A 21,909-nucleotide genomic window follows, 5' to 3' on the forward strand; every position below is an offset into this window, starting at 1 on the left:
GTCTAAAAAAGAAGCAGATGCTCCTGAATCTAATAATGCTAAGGTTCTCAGTTTTTGAGGGCCAATAAGCAAAAGGATTGTAAAACAAAGGGCAAGTTGAGCGGAAAGAAAGGAACTTGGTTGTTGTTGTGATATTTCACTGTCCAGCCACACGGTTCCTATTGTGGCTGGGCATCCTCGTTTTCCTAAACAAACGTGCCTCTAGTCCTGACAATACGTCGATTTTGCTTCTTGGGGTAGTTTCCAACTTTGTGGCCTTCTTCACCATAATATAAGCATAGACCTTCCTCCATATGCCGCTTTTTTTCTTCTAGGGTAAGGGATTTGACACTTACCGCATCAATTTGCATGTCTTCAACCTTTGAATGTGAATTCACGCTGCTTGCCGACATAGTTAGGGCATGGCAAACCGTATGTTGTCTTGAACATTGGTCTTGGCGACATTGGAATAGGCAATTATCGCACTTCACAACTTGGCTAATAGCTTCGTTGAGCGTTTGTGGATCAGGAACAGTTAACAACAAATCCTTCACATCATCCCTTCAACCCCAATAGAATTGACTCATCAATGTTTCTTCGTCCCAATTGATGTCGCATGCTAATTACTTGAAGTCCGATGGATAGATTGATGTAGAGCACATCCCTTGTCATAGTGACCGGATCTTTGTTGTAGCCCATCGAACCTTGTCGTGTTCACCAAATGCTTCCGCAAATGCCTCCAAAAAGGTTTCAAAGTTGTTTAGAATGGACAATCGTTTCTCAAACAAAGGAGCAAAGCATGATAGAGCTTGCCTTGTAAGTAAGGTTCCAACAAGCCCAACACGTGTCTCCTCCGTTGGATAGCGTTTGGGCTGTAAAATTGTTATCAACCTGATTTGATTGGCGAATCCTCGAAACTTGGAATGCGTACCATCAAACTTGTCCAAAAGGCTAACTCGGAGCTTCTTATGTTGTAGAACCAGCGGTGCTTGTCGAACCTGAGGTAAAGTTGCTTCTCCAAGTGCAGAAGTTTGAGGCTGGTGCAACTTAGATTGTGCCATCCCAGATGCTCCATCATTATGAAGCCTTGCCACGACTCCTTCAATCTCTGTAGTTCTTTGCGATAACGTAGCGAGGGCATTCATGATAGCATCCAATTTGGACTCCAAACTTTTCGTCATACTAATGTCTTGGCCTCCGGCCATTCTAAGAGAAGGACAGAAATGACTCTACAAGAAGACAATATTGGTTTAGAGGAGGGTACTCCGCAACTTCTAAAATGCCTTAAGAGCTTCAAAAAAAGGGGTAATCCACTCTCTCCAAGAAGAATAAGACTCCAACATTGTAACAAAAGAAGTATCAGTTTAGAGGAGGGTAATTCGCAACCTCTAAAATACTAATACACTTCCAAGCAGAGGGGTAATCTGCACTCTAACGAGAAAGAAACTAACTCTAATATCTGAGGTGAGTGAAGTCTCAACAAATTTTCATAGACACAAAAATACAGACTCAAAATCTAACAAGAAGTTCAAGAAGAACTGGTAAGAACTAGATTAATCAGATGATTACAAGAACAACACCAGAGAAGTGAGCTAGAGCTCCAAAAGATGTATTGTCGAGACTGAAGAACTCTTCAGCCTCGATTCCAATATATACTCTTATTTAGGAAGCTTCTCAAGTAACTTCTACCAACTAGGAAGCTTTTAGAAGGTTCCAGAGACTTGTTTCTAGAAGGTTCTAGAAACTTATCTTTAGAAGGTTCTAAGGACTATGTCCCTAACATCTTCTACCAACTAAGAAGCTTCTAGAAGGTTCCAGAGACTTGCTTCTAAAAGGTTTTAGAAACTTGTCTCTAGAAGGTTCTAAGGACTATGTCCCTAACAGTACTTTGAGTCGTTCAAATACAATACAAATCTTCAAAAAATGTGTAGACACTTCTATTTGAGAAGAAACAAATATAAACAAAAACATAATTGAAGATGATGTAGTCTACATTCTTATACATGCAAAAACAAATGATGAAGCTGGATACCATAATATAAAATACTTAGATGCTTACAAGAAAGAGACCAAGGTTGAAGACTTTACAACAATTGATACAAGTGCTAGTCCATTGTTTTACTTTCATTTTTTATGAGTATTAATTTATTGACATTGGATTCTAGAAGTTATTGTTGATATAATAGATATTAATTTTTAATTAAAGCAATGTTGGTTTTGTGATTGAAGAACATTTTTCCTTATTAAGATTTTATACTTAAATAAAATAAAATATTAAAAGTATGATATAAAAACATCGTCAAATATTAAATGTATATTTTGGTGACTCTCTATTGCATTCATATATGTAAAAGTATATAAATATTTTTGAAATAAAATTGAGAATGTAATTTGTAATATGTCATGTTTATTTTAAATTCTTAATTAATACTAAAATTATAAGAATAATTTAATTATACTACTAAAAAGTCATATATACAAATAAACACAATGTAGAAATAATAAGTTTAGAAAATTAATCATAATGAATTAAATAAAAAATTAGATTATATTACTTAATGCATCAACAAGTATTGTTTATATAAAATAATTCCACTTGGTTCAGCTACAATAATTTTTTGCTCATCTTGTATATCCAATTACAATAAATTCTATAATTAAAAGATGATTTTAAAAAAATAAAAGGTTTTTATTAAAATCCTATGTGGCTTGTGACTTTTGAACTTTGTAGCCTAATTGGCAATGTAATCATTTGTAGTGATGTATTCCAACACTCTTCCTAACATCACTACAACTTCTTCCATAAAAATTATTTTCTTTCCTTAAAAGTGTCATGTTGTAGTTTTTGGATATTAAGGACTTGTCATTGGCTCAAATTGTGAATGTCCTCCTTTTAACGTTTTCGCTAATGATTCAATGTATTCTAAAGATTGTGTTCAATTTTGGTTGTAAAATAATCTCTACATTTAAAATAGCCAATTTAATAGTGATTTGTTACATCTTTTGCTAAATGTGTTGGTTAGAAAGTATATAATGCCAAAATAAGTAGGGATTCCAACTTACATGAGCTGCTTTGATTTTATAGGATGAGCAAACGGTGATGTAGCAAGGTTGATTTGTCACTTTGTAATGCAACATGTCATTTTTGGTCTGAATAAGCTTCTTGTAAATCTTTGAATTGAAATTTAATTTTTAAGATAGATGAACAATATTTGAAATGATAGAGTATACTTCAATTTCTTAATTAATTTCTTATTAATATAATAAAATATTTGTGCTTGATTTCTCTTTGTTGGTCTATAGCAATTAGTCCAAATATTAATAAAGGTTTAGAAAACGATTCATTGTAGGTGTAAATATTTGCTTTAAGTTCAGATAAGTTTATAATTTCTTCATAAGCCTTACTAATTACATAGTATAATTTAAGTTGTATCCTTGATATGTTGATGATGAAAATATTTTATATGAGTGTGATTTTACACATGAAAAAATTTACTTAAATCCTAAAATTTCTAAAAAAAAATTTAAATTGCTTATCTTTCTAAGATGATGTCATCTCAATTACAAAAGCAATTCAGATTACTCTTTGAAGTTGTGGAAGTTATATTAATCTTTTTATTATAGTAAGAAGCAATGATACTATATACAAACAATAAGTTAAGAATCATAATCACAAGATATTGATTCATTTATTTAATGCATCAATGTACTTCATTTATGTGAGGGTAAATTTTTTCTCAATCCAAATTACAAAATAGCATCAATTAAGAATTTATTTATTATTGGTGGTATCAAGTAAAAGATACAATAAGCAAAAATAAAAGAAAGAACAACAAAAAATAACTGAAATAAGTGCAATCAAGCAATTACAAACAAAAAAAGTAATCCATAGTCTATTTATTAAGTTTTTATCTAGTAAAAAATTAAAAATAAAAATAAAAATAGAATTTTAAATAGCTAATTTTATTGTCTTTTTAATGACATAAGAAATATAAAAATACAAATTACTACAAGTAAGTTATGAAAGTTTAAAGATAGGAAGTGAACAATTAAAAGGTTAAGTAAAAATATTTTACCTCAATGGTAACTTGCTTATAGAACAAAAGTTTGAACCTCACTGAGTCTCACATGTAGTGTATATAGATTGCTTAAAGAGGCCTCAAGACTTTAGTCTTATCTTCCTACTTACATCCAAGGTACTACAACCTATATGTACACCTCCTTTTTTACAAGGACTAGAATAATTATTGGTCTTCTTGTTTTCTACTAGTAGAACTCATATTTTTGTATTTTTTACTACACTATGATGTTTAAAAACACTCAAATAGCCTATGAATGTGTTATAGCCTTCAAATCTTGTCCAATTTTTATATAATGGCTTCCAAAGTGGTAAAATTTAATTTTATCAAGGTCTTGAAATATTTTCTAAAAATTCCTAAAAATTTTTAAATAAATCCTAAATAAATTCTAAAAAATACTATAATATTTTTATAATCCTAATATCTATTTAAGGCTATATTTTTATCTTTTTTTGATTTAATTACAATAATAAAATTAATATAAATCCACTAAAAATCTTAATTTTTATATAATCAATTAAAAAGATATAAAGTTATTTTTCATGCTTCTTCTAACTACTAACTAATCATTGATAGGATTTTTATAAGTAATACATGTAGATTAGAGGCCAATGTAGACATTGGTCTCAATAATTAATTATTAATACTTAAAAATAAGTAAAAATACTAAACTAACTAAGATAATTACCTCTAAGACTTTCTAAGACATAATTTTTGTAATTTTTCTTCTAATAAGACTTTTATAACTTATGAATACTTCTAAATTCTAATAAATACTTGAATAGTCAAAAAGACTTTCTAATCTTAATATTTGTATAATTAAATGACTTGAAACTATATTTTTAACTAATGTATCAATTAAGATGCATTGGTATAATTCATAGTTTACATATAATAATTCTACTTGGTTCTACTATCATTATTGTTTATGCATCTTACATGCATAATTATAATACTTCTATAAATAAAAAAAATATTTTGAAATAAAAAAATGTTTATATTATAATCTTATATGGCATGTGATGGATAATTTGATTGGCCTAGTTGGCAATGTCATCATTGGTGGTGATATGTTCCAACACACAATATCTTATACAATAAGCATACATTGTAATTGATTGTCTACTGCATCCATATATCTAATATATATATATATATATATATATATATATTTCTTAGAAATGAGATTGAAAATGTAATTTGTAAAATATCATATGGGTTTTGAAATCCTAATTGATATTGAAAACTTACCAACTGGATTGAAACATAGTTCCCAAATTCTCATCCTAATGAAGTAAGAAAGAGCATAATACTCAAAAAATAATCCACAATACTTCAATCAAGGTGCCTTCTACCTTAGCAAATGCAAATATTTGTACTGCTAATCCCATTAGAGAATATGCAAGCATTTTCAATTGAGTACATCCAATAAGAGCATATCTTATTGTACAATATATGAAGTAATATATCGAAAGTTACTCCATTTCATTTGCCACCTTCTATGTTGGAGCTAGTTATTAACACATGGTGCAAAAGGAGGACCCACAATTTGAAACACCCACTTTTTTAGGAAATGGTTGTATTCAAAATGTTGAAGCAGTCAATAGCAACAAAGCCTACGGATCAAAGTTTAGAAACGACAGCCTCACCACCCGTTAGTGTGTATACAGTTGTGGGATCACAAGAAAATGATCCCAAACAAGGCCCATGGAAGCAAGGCAGATCAACCAACCACATCAGGAAATTATCAGCTCTAGGAGTCCACTGCATTATTGGGTCAAGCACAGATTTAGATCCTGCCAAAGAGCAATCGAAACAAACATATAAGACAATCAACCATCGCTAAGATGCGATGCCGATACAATGCGTGTCATGCAGCTGGTGCACAGCGAGTTTAGCTGCCCGTTTTCCCAGTCTCCTTCCATGTGATCGACATGAATGCTGTTCATGTGCGTAGTCCTGAGCCAGATCGACAGGCTACTCTGTGCCCATTGAAGACAGTGCACAAATCGTAGCCCGGCGGGTTCTGTGTTGCAGTGAAACTTCATCCAACATTTCGGTGAGAGTTTTCTTTTATAGCGATCCTGGGAATAGCTTCCGGTCGCAAGTGTGGGTGCAGAGCGGTGCTGGAACACGAACAGACTTCTACACATATTAAAAGCCAAAAACTCGTCATTTTTAAAGTTTATGTTAGTAATCAACTTTAATCAGCATACTTTACGATGTTCATTAGCACAAAAACTCCGTTTCGAATCAGCATATTGCATTCTTGTCACGTTCTCAACCTCAACTGATAATCACACAGGGAATTAGTATTTTATCCATCGTCGGTGAAACTCTGATAATTGCAATGAGGCTACTTGCATAACCTCCAATAGCAAGCGTGGCTCCTTGACATACAACAACATAACCCCGATAACATAAACCAAAAGAAGTTTAGAACACACACATACAGACGCGGAGAGGTTAGTCGGCAGCACATATCAGCGTTTCGGAAGACCCTGCAACATCTGCAGCGGCAGCAGAGGCGGCGGCGGCATCAACTTGACAAGGGTAAATCCCAGCGTGAATCACCTCCTCAGCGAGCGAGTTTCGGCGCTCGTAGAGCTTGGGGCGGATGCCGAGGACTTCATGTACCCCTTGGCGGACCAGTTCACACCTTGCTCCCGGACCCAATAGCCTCTCTTCAAGGCTGCGGTGGAGATGGCGAGGCGCAGGGCGGAAGTGACGAGGACGCCACAAGCCCGCTCGCATCACAGCCTTCGAGACGTCGGACCTTTACAAGCCCAGCTTTGACTCTCCCCCTCTCGCTGCGCCACTTGAGAGAAGAGGCACAACCACGCCTTGAGCGATGGGGTTACTGGGTGCCATGGCGAGCTTTGCGTGAGGGCTAGTTGGGGATGTTTGGTGGAGAAACACGTAACTGACGGCGAAGCGCGTCAAAGCTTCCTCTCTTTCGATCGTGCCCCTTCCGATGGTGAGGTCGAGTCGGGCGTGGGAGGTGCGTTTTGGGTTAGCAGTTTGTAGGGTTGGGGTTTGTTTTTTGGCTTGTTGCTTTTTGGTTTGTGAGGGAGTAATTAGGGTTTGAGTGGATATAGAGGTGGGGGGAGAGAGAGATTGATAGAGATCGAGAGGAAGATGGGGGAGACGGAAGCGGGGTTCGCGAAATTGCAGGGGGAAGATTTCGAGTATTACATGCAAACGTATTCGATTGTGTTGGGGAGGAATAGCAAGAAGTCGGCGGTGGATGTGGACTTGGCGGGACTGGGAGGGGGGATGAACATCTCTCGACAGCATGCGAGGATTTTGTATGACTTCGAGCGCCAGCGGTTTGTGCTGGAGGTGCTGGGAAAGAATGGGTGTTATGTTGAAGGCGTGTTGCACTACCCGGGCAACACGCCCGTGAAATTGGACTCGCAGGACCTGCTTCAGATTGGCGAGAAGCGATTCTATTTTCTTCTTCCTGCGAAGAAAATAGCGCGCTCGGTTGCGGCCGTGTCCAGCCCTCCGAATCCTAGAAAACGGGCTGCTGGTGCCGGGAGAGCAGCGCCGGCTGCGTTGGTGCTAGGACCGTCTCCGCCAGCGAAGAAGGGAAGAGGCCAGGGCAGGAATGGGCCGGCTGGTAGAGGCACCCGGGAGCGGAAGCAAGCGCCCGTGAGTCCGTGGATTGGGCAGCAAAAGGTGGAACCTTTTCCTCCCGCTGGCAGCACCACAAGGGTGCGGGAGTCATACAGGTATGACGACGACGAGCCCGACGTAGGACACGAACAATCTGAAGAAACAGAAGTGGTGAGGATTATTTTGGAGAAGCTGCAAAGCCAATATCATCTTGGTGAGTGGATGGCCGTGTCCAAATTGCATGCCGACATATTAGATCACTTCCAGAGCAGGCAAAGGTCGTCCCAGTTTATGCACATCATGGGCTTGGATGAAGATGGAATCGAGAAGGATGGCAAAGGAAACAGCAAGGCTTGGTCGGGGCTTGTGAATCTGCTGAAACGGTACCCTCGATACTTCGTCATCAATACCAAGCTGAAAGGAGGCATCAGGGTGGAATATGTTTCTCTTTACACCGAGGAGCAGTAGTCTATCTATATCCCCGTGATGAGACAGCAGAATTTCATCTTCATGATTCCGCTCTACCTCGAATCTTCACTGTAAAGTCATGTAATTACTTCTGTGAAGCCGTGGAGGTTGCAATTCTGATGACGTTGGTTGCGCCTAGCACCATGTCCTCGCTGCTGCCATTTGGAGGCTGGTTTTTTGTCGATGCAATCTGCGAATAACAATGGTGAAGAGACGTGTAATCAGATCATCAGAACATGGACTTCAACAAGCAATGTACCTAGCAGTTTGTGGCATGCTTTGTGAAGGTTGTTCAACCCGAGTGCTACATCAGAAAGGGGGCGACTGCGTTAGTGTGTTCATGTGCAGGAATTGTGATTAGATCATTTTTTCTGCAAGGAAAGACAACAGGCAGTCTTCACCCATAATTGTCTCAGGGCTCCTCAATGTGTATTCTTGATGTCACTGGTAATTCTTATAAATGTACCATCTCCATCTACTTGGATACTTCAGTTGATCTTTAGTGTTTGATGCTCGAAAGTGAGCTTGGGACTGTTCTGACGCCAGTTTAGGAACGTCACGTTTCATGTTTATTGGACGAGGTGCAACTTGTTATTTTAAGTTCAACTCTGACTTTGACAAGTGGTCTCTGGTCATTGTAGAGTGCTGTTGTGCACCGTGACTCTACTCTCAGCTTCCAGACACCCTGCATTGAGTGGGCATTGGTTTTGCTCTTGATGTTACTGTCAGCGTCTTGTTGTGCATCATCTTTCTATCAGTCTTCGTTATTTTCCCGTCAGAGTAGAATACACAATGTAGAAGTTGGTTTAAAATGTTTCGGTTGTTTATACATTGTATCTGAAATTGCAGAAGACTAACGGCTGTTTCAGTTGTGGAAAACCATGATCATCTCATATTGTTTGCTCTTCCATGTCCAAGCTTCAATTCACCCACATAATAGAATAAGAAAAGCATTGAGAAAAAAAGTTGACAAAACAAAATCAGAGAAGGATTCTCTCATATTTGCATGAGTAGGATTCTGCACGGAGCAGCATCATTTCCAGAGAAGAAAGCTTAGTACATTCAAAAGACTGAAATTCAAATTTCTTTTGGAGGCTGAGCTCTCGAAACTCAGCAAGGGGCGCTGCTCCTTAAACCCGTTTGCTGATCGCCTAGTGAATTTTTTGAATGCTATAAGTTATATTGTTAATATAATACAACTTGTTCTTAATAAAAATTCTTTTTCAACATAATTCATTGCATTTGACTACCAGGCGATAGATTTTTTAGAAATTTAAAATTCATATTTAGAAAATTGCTTAGATTTCTTTCTATGCAATATACTAGTGTTTTATTGCTTGAAATTGGATGCTCTTCAAAAGTATCTCCTATAAATACCTTAATCCTTTCTTTTGCTAAAATTAGTCTTTGATTTATTTATTTATTTAGTTTTTAAATATATCTTGATGTTTGATCCCTTTCTTTAAGTTTTACAAATTTGATTTTAAGATCCTTCAAGTCTCTTAAAATCAAAGGTTATCTTACATGCTTTCTTATCTTTATTGTAGTAAGAGGCTTAAATAACTGAATCATCACATTATAAAAAAATATGATTCAATTCTATTTCTTGTACATTCTACCTCAAATAATTTGAAATATCTCTTCAATTAAATTAATCAACTTTGTCAACCACACCATGCATTCATTTATTTGTTACAACTTCTTTTTATCATTCCTTATTATTATTGTTGCATATACTTAAAACATATTTATAATGTTTTGATTAAATTATATAAATCTTATTGTCCAAAAGCAACTTGACACTCCACTTGAAATTCTATCAAAAGATCTTACTTCAACTTCAATGATTTATTGTTTGTTTTTTATTATCTTTAATATTAAAAAAAAAACCTTTTATTTCAATCTTTTCATGTCAAGTTCTCAAATATGTTATATTATATGAGTTATATTTGCAAATGTGAATAGTATTGGATTCTATAAGAAATTCATCTAAAATCTATTTTTTTTCTTATAATCAAATATATATATATATATATATATATATATATATATATACATTGTTGAAAAACATCTTTTTTGACAAATTTAACTCTCTTAAATTTTATAAATCTAAGTAATTGTAAGCTTTATTAGTTCTAAATCTTAAATCCTATCAATCCTAAAAAATAACTTACAAAAAAATCCTATATAAATCTTTAAACCTCCTAAATAAAACTTAAATCAATTTTAAAAATTCTAAATTAGTTCCAAAAAATCCTAAAAAATCTTATCAAATTCCAAATACATTCTAAAAAAATATTAAAAATCTTAATAAAATTTAATATAATCTTCAATGAATCCTAAGAGATCCCAAAATTTTCTATATTTTAAGCAATTTTTTTAATAAACTATCAATCTTTATTTTATTATTAATATAATTTTGAATTTCATTTCTTTATTGAATATGCTAATTTTACATAAGATCATAAATTTTACAAAACTTCTAATTTATAATTTGAAAGGAATAATAAAAAAAATCCTTTCAAATTTTAGGCATTATTTTATTTTTAAAATTTAAAGTTGGATTTTCATAAGCAAGTTATATTTAATTATTATTAATTTGTTTCTAAACTTAGAATCAATTATATATTTTAAATATTAATACTAAAATTAGTAATTATGAAGATAAGAATAATTAGGTAGAAATATGTTAAAGTATGTTAATTTTATAATATTTAATTGATAAACTTCTATAAATCTTTATAGGCATTGATTAAACTTTATAATTGGTTGTAGGTGATTTATAAGTTAAAAATTTAGTAAAAAAATTAGCTATATGTCACACATGTTGACCACATCTTTTATAAGTTGGCTTTAAGATGCATATATTGACTATTTGTAGTATAAGTTAGCTATATGGTGTTATGGACATTCAATAAGAATATTCTAAGAATATTCTATTAAAATCTATAAGATTTCAAAAGATTCTAAAAATATTTCTAAAAGATTTTTAGAAGGTTCTTGAATGTTCTTAATATATATATAGATTCTAGAAAGTTCTAAGAGGATTAAGGAAGTTATTTGAGAAGCTTCTTTGGATTGCTTCATCTTCAAGTAATATGAAAACTTCTTGATAAGTTTTTTAATACCTAATATATATTGGAGTCAAGGTTGAAGGGATCCTTAATCTCAACAATACATCTTTTAGAATTCTAGTTCATTTTTCTTAGTATTGGTCTTGTATTCATCTAGTTTAATCAAGTTCTTATTAACTTTCTTGTTGAAATTCTTCCATTCAACTTCTTATTTGGTATCTCATATAATATATTGGTGATAATTTGTCAAGATTGCCCACTAGGTCATAAATCTAAAAATTGTCCAAAGAAACAACATACAACCAAGATTAAGAGTATAATCATTTAGGAAAACAAAGAGGCCCAACTACAATAGAGACCATACAACTGGACATTTCAATACCTCAAATTCATCAAGGTCCCTTTCTTTCTACCTAAATTTCTTGTTATTTTACTATACCTTTATTTCTTAGCCTACAAAAATTTCAAAAAAATACCTTATTAAATTTAGGAGCATCCGCTTGCTTTTTAAATGAGGAATTTTTTAAACTTCATAAAATTCTTTTAGTATAGAACTCAAAACATGTATATGTAGAAGTAAAAGATGGTCAATCTTTATCTTTAGATAATGTTATGCATGAGATTATATTGCTAGAAATCCTATGAATGTATATATATATTATTACAATTTAGAATATTTCATCTTAGTTCTTGTTTTGAATTACAGTTAAATTTGTTGGAATATATTATTATCTTATTTTGATATTGTGATTACGTATTTATTAAGAAAGTAATAAGGACTATGAAATGCTTTATTAAGGAGATCATATCTTGTTCCAAAGATCAAAGAAGTAGCATTTGATTAGTAATATACTACTTTCTTGATGCTAATTTTTTTTTGTCTTTGTACTATTTCTATGGTTATACCTATTGATTCAAGTTTTCTTGAATAAATTTGTGCAATGTCAACTGAGGACTCATTAATTTGTAATATCAATCACTGCCTTAACAATAATAAGTTTAAATTTATAGAAGATCTTTTGTATTTTAAAACTTATTTATATATTTCAGGAGGTCCAATGAAACTTCATATTTTTTAATCTCTTCATGATTTTCCAATTGCAAGATATTTTGGATTTAATAAAATATAGGAGCTTATTTCTCAAGATTTTTAGTGGTCTCAAATATAGAAGAGTGTAAAAGACTTTGTCCTCTCATGTGACATATGTTCAAGATCAAAGAATTCTCAACATTGCTCTTATGGACTTCTACAACTATTATAAATTCCAAAGCAATCATGGTCTTTAATATTAGTAGATTTCATCATTAACATATTACCATCACCTACATTTGATGCTATTTATGTTGTTGTAGATTGACTTACTAAGATAGCATATTTTATTCCATGTAAAAAGATAATTTTTAGAAAACAAATAATAAGTTCTTTTTTGATACTATACATCAATATTATGGCCTATCTAATGATATTATTTTTGATCAAGAATCTCAATTTATATCAAAATCTTAGAAATTCTTTTTTAAGATATTGAAAGTAGATATCAAATTTTTGTCTATCTTCCATCGTCAAATAGAACAAGTCAATCAAGTTTTGGAATAATATTTGCAATATACCATCAATTATCAATAAGATGATTGGACATTATATTTATTTTTAATATTTTTTTTATAATAATATTCTTCATGTATAAGTCATTAAATCAACTCATTGATAATTTTAGAATAAAAAGATGCATTATGAGTACCAAATAATAAAGATTAATATTAAATCATTATTATTTATGCTTATAATACTTAACATTAATCTTTACTATTTTTATTATATATTCTTAATTAAAATAATTCTTTAACTTAAATTATTTTAATAAAAATATCATAAGTTAGAAATAAGTTGGAAGTAATTTAGAAATAAACTAACTTCAATCTAAATTATTATGCTTTTAATCTTTATAAGTATTTTAAATTCTTATAAATTAAGATATGTGAGTAATCAATTTTTACTTAAAAAAATATATTTTAAACACAATGGTGAAGTTAATTTGGCCAAAAATTTATTTCTAAGGCTCATTCAATAGTCATCACCTTCAATCTTGGATTTTGAATCTTGGATAAATAAAGGCAATAAATCTAGATTAGAGATTTTTATCACAGACATATATATTTATTTCAATAATTACTTATATGATTACTTAGAAATAGATAAATATAGATTAATTTCATAAAGTCTTTTAGTGAAAGTTCCTAGAAGCTTTATAGACATGGTTTTGATTTTAGATGTGTTTGTAGGTCAGAAACTTGGCCAAGAAGTTAACCACATGTAGTAGCTTGTAGAACAAGCTAACCATGTGGCGCATACATAGATAACTTGCCTTACAAGTTAAGATATGTGGTTAGCATAGTCAATATGTTTTGGAGGTCCTATAGAACATCACCACGTAGCTCCTAGTTAAGAATATATATATGGAGGCAAGAGTGAAGCCTTCTTCACTCTTGTGAACACCATTCTAGTCCTTATTCTTGTTTCAAGACTTTCTAGCCTTCTTATTTTTAGCAATAGCCATTCTAGTCAATATTACATTATCTTTTGAATGACTTTCTACTTCTCTTCAATGAGACAAAAGTGAATCGAGGATTCTCTTTCTTTGAGATTCATGTCCTTGATAATTTGACAAGAGTGCTAACATATTATTTTTGTCTTGTTTTAGAAGTGAGTGGATTACTCCACTTCTGTTATTATATTTTGAAGGTTGTGGACTATCCACCTTTTAAACAAAAAAATATTATTTTTTAACATTGACCTTTCCTTAAAGAGAGTAGATTATCTCTCTTTGTACAAATTTTTATTAGAAGTTTTGGATTACCCTCTTCTAATTTAACTTTTTGGATTTGTTTGAGTTGCCTATGGAAGAAAAGATTATGGACACTACACCTAGTAGAAGTAAGAATAAATTTGCAACTATTGCAGATCTTCATGAGCTTGACAATACTCTTAGAGTTGAAATCTCATGTATTTTTAACGGGAATCATGGAAGTCCTATACCTCCACCTATAGAAGAAGTTCAAAGTTTGTTGCAAGAAGTTATGCAATTGAAGGAAGCAAGTAGATTGACTTCACAACCAAATCCAAGGAATTTTGCTTCTACAAGTATAATAGAGATAAAGATTAGTATTCCTAAGAAGTTTAATGGAACAAGATCAAAATTTTGAAGATTTTTGCAACTAGTCAAGCTCTATTTAAGATTGCATCGATTTCAATATCCTGATGGATTTATTCAAGTTGGATTCATATGTACATTTCTATTAAGAAATTTTCTCTCTTGATTTGCACCTTTAATAGAAAAAGATTTGTAACTCCTTTGTGATTTGAATTCATTCCTAGAAGTGTTTATAGTGACATTTGGAGAAAGTGACCAAGAATGAGTTGTAGAGACCAAACTCTTATCTTTATGATAAGGATTACAATCAGTCACCACATATGCTACTGAATTCCAAAACCTTACTTGCGATGTGGACTACAATGTTAAAGCACTCATCAATCAATTTTGATATAAATTAAAGAATATTTTCAAAGATTTATTATTAATAATGTCAAAAAAAGAATCTTTGGAACAATTTATTGCTCAAGCCATTGAGTGCAATAATTGATTATTTAAAAGGCATCAAGAATAAGACTTCTTCGAAGACAAACAAGTCAAGTAATGACAGCAACTTCCAAGTTTTTTGAAATATATTCATCAAGGCCAAAACCAATGCAAATTAATACGATATGTTTTAAAACTTTCACAGAGCAAGAAAAGACTTGATATTGCTAAAAGAATTTGTATTTATACTTTGGAGAAGCTAAGTACACTACTCAATATTATCTAAAGAAGCAATGTAATTACAAAATGAGGAGCACAATTACCAAAAAAGATAATGTGTCGGAAAATGAGTTTCTTCAGCTACAATAGGGACTATTGTCATGTTGTAATATAATTATATGGTAAAAATATGATTAAAAATGATTTTTTTAATTAATATTCTATTATATTAGTTCAACAAGAATTCAAAATATTTTAATAAGGCTTTTATGAAAGCTTCTTAGCCTATTTTCTTGTCTTAATAGCAAGTAGATAAAAGTTAGTTAGTATTTTTACCTTCTAGGATATAGAAACTTTTTTCTACCTTAGAAAGGCCATAAATTATTAAAATCAAGATAAAAGACGTAAATGATTAATATGGTTGATACTAGGATCAAGTTGAGGATAGGATTGGCCTAAAAAATCCTTAAGATAGATTAAATTGATACCCGAGGAATCACCGTTTGTGAGACAGGATAGAAATCAGACCTCTAATCACTAAAATGACCGCCTAGGGCAAATTAGGGATTCATTCAAAGATTGGAGGTTAGAATTTGAGAGCTAGCTTGAAGCTCTTTTCAAAAAAATAAGGATTTTTTTGTAGGATTTTTGAGGTCTTAGCAATTGTTCTTCAAAGTCAAGATTTGTATTAGTGTTTTGGGTTTTATATAATATAATTAGAACTAGAAATTTTGGCTAATTCGTACAATTTGTATAGCATCTATAGTTCAAAATTTGGTAATATTTGGATTATTAGGTGTACTAAGTATATATGAAATTTTGTGATAATCTAATAGTGTGATTTAGAGATAATTAGTTTTTTAGCACAAGAGGTTTTCAGAAGTTCGCAGTTTGGAATTGAGTAGGATTTCTATGATATCTAGAGATCTACTGGTTAAATCAAGGTGAAATTTGGCATAATATTGAAGAACTTAAAGATCAAGTTGCATACCAATTTTGAATTAAAGTTAAAAATTGGAGAAGGAGAAATCACTACTAAAATTTTTGCTTCATTTTTCAAGTTGGTGGCCAAGTGATACTAGTGCAATTTTTGGAGGTTTTCTCACAATCTGTAAGTTGGATTGGATTGAAATTTCTTAAGCATATAGAAGACTTACATTGATAATTTCTTGCAAAATTTTACATCAAGTGAATAATTATATTAGAAGTTACAGTTTGTTAAAGTTCATTGATTAGAATTAAGGCTTATAAGAAAAATCTAAATTGCTTAAATATAAAAGTAACAGGGTAATTGGAATTTATATATAATTAAGGTTACTAAGAAGAGTGTTTTTTAGCACTTTTGAATTGAAATTCAGATTATATTCTTTTCATATGGATGAAACCTATTAGGGTTTCTTGGATACTTGTGAAACACAACCTCACCTTCCACAGCTAGGTACTTGATGTATTCCTAAATAAGACAACACGTAATACAATACCATGCAACTGAAATCATGTACAATATCTAATAAAGTTCTTATTCTCTCCTCAGATCCCTCACCTTATTTTACAATAGATGTGCATTTAGGATGTAAAAATCACAAAGTCCTTGCCTTACTAGATTTAGGAGCCTCAGCTTCTTTTATAGACAAAGATTTTGTCAAAAATCAAAAAATATATTTAGTCAAGAAACTAAATTCATACATATAAAAGTCATAGATGGTCATTAGCTGTCTTCTAAAAATGTTACCTATGAGACTGTTCTTTTAGATGTAAAAATTAAAGATTATAAAAGCGTAATAGTATTTAATGTAATAAGATCTCCTTCTAATCCAATTATTTCAAGATTATTAAGGCTAGAAAAATATAACCCTCAAATAGATTAGATTTTTCGTAACCTTAATTTTTTTGATAGTATAATCCAAGATCAAGTTAGCAAAATAGAAATACAAAAGTTTAGTACTTCCAAACCTTTACTAGTAGGTGCAAGAGCTTTCATCTATGCTACAAAAAAAGGATCATCTTTTGCTATATATGCTATGCTCATTTCTAATGGTGAAAAAATGTCAAGTAATATTTCCAGCCAATATGAAGAATTTCAAGATGTTTTTGAAAAGAAAAATGTAGATATTCTTCCAAAACATCGATCTTATGATTATTCCATTGATTTGCAAGAAGGAGTTCAACTACCATTCAGACTAATCTATAGCTTATTACAGAATGAGTTGGCTACATTAAACGAATACATTGATGAGAACTTGGCAAAAAACTTCATATGCCATCCTAAATCCCCAGTCGGAGTTCCTATCTTATTTGTGAAGAAGAAAGATGGATCTCTACAGATGTGTGTGGATTATCAAGGATTCCATAAGATCACCATCAAGAATAGATATCCTCTGCCTTTAATTTCAAGACTTCTTGACTAACTCAATCAAATAAAGATCTATATCAAAATAGATCTATGAGGAACATACAACTTTGTTTGTATCAAAAAAAGAGGTGAATAGAAGACTGCTTTTTAAACTACATATGGACATTTTGAACATAATGTCATGCCTTTCAGACTCACGAATATACCAGTCGCTTTTCAACATCTTATGAATGATGTTTTTTGTGAATTTCTAGATGATTTTGTTGTTTTCTATTTAGACGACATTCTTATCTACTCTAAGAATATAGAAAAATATGAACTTCATGTTTGTCATATGTTACAAAAAATTAGAGATGTACGATTATATGCCAAGTTGAAAAAGTGTATATTCTATATTACTCAAGTTGAATTTTTAGGATACATCATTTCTAATGAAGGCCTTACGATGGATCCCAAGAAGGTCCAAACTATTATAGATTTGAAGATTATAAGAATAATATGAAATATGCAATGCTTTTTAGGCTTTGCTAATTACTATTGAATCTTCATCAAGAACTTTTCTCAAGTTGCAACTCTACTTACACATTTTACCTATAAAGAAAAACTTCAATGGCATGAAGAAACAGAAGCATAATTTGATGCTTTAAAGAAGAAATTTATTTTTGCACCAATCTTCTATTGCGTCGACTTTTTTAAGGCATTTTTTATGGAAACAGAGGCATCAAACTTTGTTATGGATGTTGTGTTGTCATGTGAGCTAAAATAAACCTCCACTAATTAGAAGTTTATTCTAACTCATAATAAGTGAATTAATTATATGAATTTAAAATAAAACTAATATTTAAATTCTAATCCACTTATTACTTGTCTTTCTTAAAATACTAAGTTATTAATCAAATCCTCTAACATCATTCATATTTACAATGACAATTCATTCTTTGACTTCATGCAAAAAAATTCCTTCTTCTACTTCTAATTAGATAATTTAGGTTAATTTTTTATTTAATTTAATTATTATTATTTTATTAGATCATTTTTATTACTTTTTATTATTTTATTATTTTATCATTTTTTTAAAATATATAAATTTTTATTTCTTAATTAATTGATAGTAAAAGTAATTAATTCAGTTATTATCTTTAATCCATAGTAACTATAAATGTTTTAAAGGTTGGACTAAAAATTAAAAATTAAAATTAAAGTTTAAAAATTAAAAAGAAAAGTAAAAAAGAGAAAATTAAAAGTTAAAAACTAAAGCCAAAAGTGAATGTAGAAGTTACAAGTTACTGTAAAAACTAAAATAAAATAAAATAAATAAAAAATAAAAAAGAGAGGTACAAGCGGAAGTACACCTAAGGATTGAGAGAAGCACCCCTTTTTACTCCAAAATTTTCCAAAAATCCAAATTAGCTCCAAATCTAGTGATTTTTGATATGTTGAAAGTTTAACTTCAAGCCGCTCCTTTTCTGCAATTTATGTGGCAGTCTAGTACCTGAGCTGGGAGCAATACTTCATCGAAGTTGGATCATTGGGCCTGCCACTATTGCCGACCCCCCTCACTCAAATTTTTTTAAAAAATTCAAAATTTCTTTAAATTTAATGAAACCTATGCCAATAAAAGCTCAGCTTAAAGATTCTTGTACTCTCCAATTTTCAAAATGATCCCATTAAGCGGCACTGAGAAATGCCTTTTCAAAGTTGGGTTGCTAGAACTGCCAAGGCAACCGCCCCCTTTGCACTCAAAAATTCACTAAAAATTTGATTTAATTCTAAATTGAGCAGGCTTTAGCTCTTTGGAAAGTTAATAATAAGAGCTATGTGATGAAAAATCTTCACTCATAAATCGTAAAAAACCACAAACTAATTGAAGAAAATTCGGGGCCCCTCAAACTCTTTTGACTATTGAAATGGTTAGTGACCACTAATTGCAAAAAGGCGCCTTTTAAACTACAACAAGCACCATCCATGACACAAAACCAATGATCATATGTTCTTAAAGTTCACAATGAGATCTAAGATCAAGAAAGAAGTAAAAAAAATAAGATGAGGGTCATAGTTGAGGTTACATGTTGGCATAGCTTTGCCCTCATCAAAAGAAAGAGAGAGAGAGGCTTGGAAAACCAAACGACTCTTGTACAATTGAATGGTGGCTTGTGAAAGGGCAACCACATCTCCACCCTTGATCTCTAAGATCTCTAATGTAGATCTATGGCCCTCCTTCATTCAAGAGCTAATTTCGTGATCAAGGCTGATGGCTCTTATAAGTGGAAAAAAAAAACACTTTTTGATAAATCTAACTTAACTATTGTATTTAAAACACCTTTTTATGCTAAGATTGACTACTCACATGCATCAATCTATGCTCCTTTGCAACTTTTATGAAGATTTTTTACTTATAAGGATTTAGGCAATACTTGTAAAATTCTTCAAAGAAATGAGATTTTCATTTCTCTACTTATACTTTGAAGGAAGGGGTGCCGATCTTATTTTCTTCACTCCTCATGGTGCATTTGATGCATCCATTGCATTTGAAAGGCTTCCATAAATTAAAAGAATCACTTTTTTGCTTGGATTTGTTGAATTTGGAAAAAATCTTCAAATCCATGATAATTAAACTTCATTAGATTTTTTTTTTTTTTTTTTTTTTTTATACCAAGACTACTTCTTTTGTAATTCCTCTACTACTAGCTAACTAGAAAAATATGGTCTTTATAGTTTCTCCTTACTAAACTCTATCTTAGATTGCATGTCTACTACTAACATTCTATTTTCTATTTTTTCCTAAAATTCTAATATTAACTCATAAAATTTGTATTTTAAGTACAATAAGTACATTTTTTATAAAAAAAATCAAAGTGAGTCAATTCATTGGCTCACATGTTACAAATGGGAATAGATGATAAATTCCACCAATAGCTTTTCATTCTAGGAAATTTTCAACAACCAAAATTAATTATGAGATCTATGACAAAGAGCTCCTTGCAATTGTGGATTCATTTTAAGAATGGCATTATTATCTAGAAGGCACATCAAGTCTAGTTATTATATATACAGATCATAAAAACCTCGAGTACTTCATGTCAATATGTGTTTTGAATTCTCATCAAGCACATTAGAGCATGTTTTTATCCAAATTCAATTTCAAGATCACTTATCGACCCAAAAAACAACAAGATCTATCAAACGTCCTTTCTAGATATTCTTATCTTGCACCAAAAGAAGAAGATGCATCTTTTGATTAACAAAGAACAATTTTCTTAAAGCCTGAGCATTTTCATCTTTGAGCAATAAAATCAACATTAACTGTTGATTCAATCTTTATCAAGCAAATCCAATTAAGTATGTCCTCTGATCCTCTTATTCATGATATCAAGAATCTTTCTTCTAAGTCTCATGATATTTCAAAGTTCGAATTCAAGAACAACCTTCTCTATTTCAAAAGATACCTATATATTCTAAAAAAAGAAGCACGTTTACATATTTTTCAAGCATGTCATGAATTTTCAGCAACAAGACATTTTAGATACAACAAGACTTTAGAGCTTATATCTAGAGATTTTTGGTGGCCGCAAATGTAGAAGGCAACAAAAAAATTTGTACAATCATATGATACTTGTTCAAGATTCAAAACTCCTTGCCATAGATCTTATCGATTGCTTTAACCATTACCTATTCCATAACAACAATGATCTTCTGTTTCTATGGATTTTATCATGGATCTTTCAATCTCAAGTTCACATGATTCCATATTCATAATTATAGATCGCTTCACCAAAATGGCATATTTTGTACCATGTACAAAATCTATTTCAAGTGAAGAAACAACTAAGCTTTTTATTGACAATATTTATCGCTATCATGGATTGCCAAAGGATATTATATTGAATAGGAAGACTAAATTTGTATCAAGATTTTAGAAAACCTTATTTAGGATTCTAAATATAAATATAAAGCTTTTTTTAGCTTTTCATTCTCAAATTGATGAGCAAACGGAATGGGTGAATCAAATTTTGGAACAATATTTGAAGTGTACTATCAACTATCATCAAGATGATTGAACAACTCTTCTACCATTGACAAAGTTTATATACAATAATTCAATATATTCTTCTACTCAACAAACATCTTTCTTTGCTAATTATGGTTATCATCTATGACTTGATACTTTTGACTTTTCAAAAGTTAATAATCCTACGATAGAAGATTTAGCAAATCATTTGTAAGAGCTACATGCAACAATGAAGATACAATTAAAAGAAGTTCAAGGATGGTAAAAGATCGACGTGGATGCCTATCATAAGGAGCAACGACAATTCAACATAGGTGATAAGATATGGTTACTTTGTCACAATATCAAGACCACTTATCCTTGTGATAAGTTGGATTATTGTCATAGACTTTTATCACAAAATATAATTCAAATTAATACTATATTTAAAAAACTTTTGTAATATTTTGTATTGATTATTTAAACTACTACTATAGACTAAGTTTCAATTATCTACTTCATTTTTTGTCAAATTTTTTTCAAATCCAATATT

General features: G+C 31.3%; 1 protein-coding gene across 1 annotated transcript; it reads left to right on the forward strand.

The window, feature by feature from the left end:
• The first annotated feature begins 6,506 nt into the window (after positions 1-6,506).
• Positions 6,507-8,765, forward strand: LOC112276088 (FHA domain-containing protein FHA2). The gene has a single exon (XM_024507083.3). The coding sequence runs from the start codon at positions 7,197-7,199 to the stop codon at positions 8,142-8,144; it is 948 nt and encodes a 315-aa protein (XP_024362851.1). The 5' UTR covers positions 6,507-7,196; the 3' UTR covers positions 8,145-8,765.
• The last annotated feature ends 13,144 nt before the right edge of the window (positions 8,766-21,909 follow it).

This window comes from Physcomitrium patens, chromosome 23 (genome assembly GCF_059467195.1).
Source record: "Physcomitrium patens ecotype Gransden chromosome 23, ASM5946719v1, whole genome shotgun sequence".
NCBI classification, from domain to species: domain Eukaryota; kingdom Viridiplantae; phylum Streptophyta; class Bryopsida; order Funariales; family Funariaceae; genus Physcomitrium; species Physcomitrium patens.

Bases quoted from the DNA above. Each gene is read 5' to 3' on its own strand.
- LOC112276088 (XM_024507083.3), top strand. From the start codon at position 7,197: ATGGGGGAGACGGAAGCGGGGTTCGCGAAATTGCAGGGGGAAGATTTC.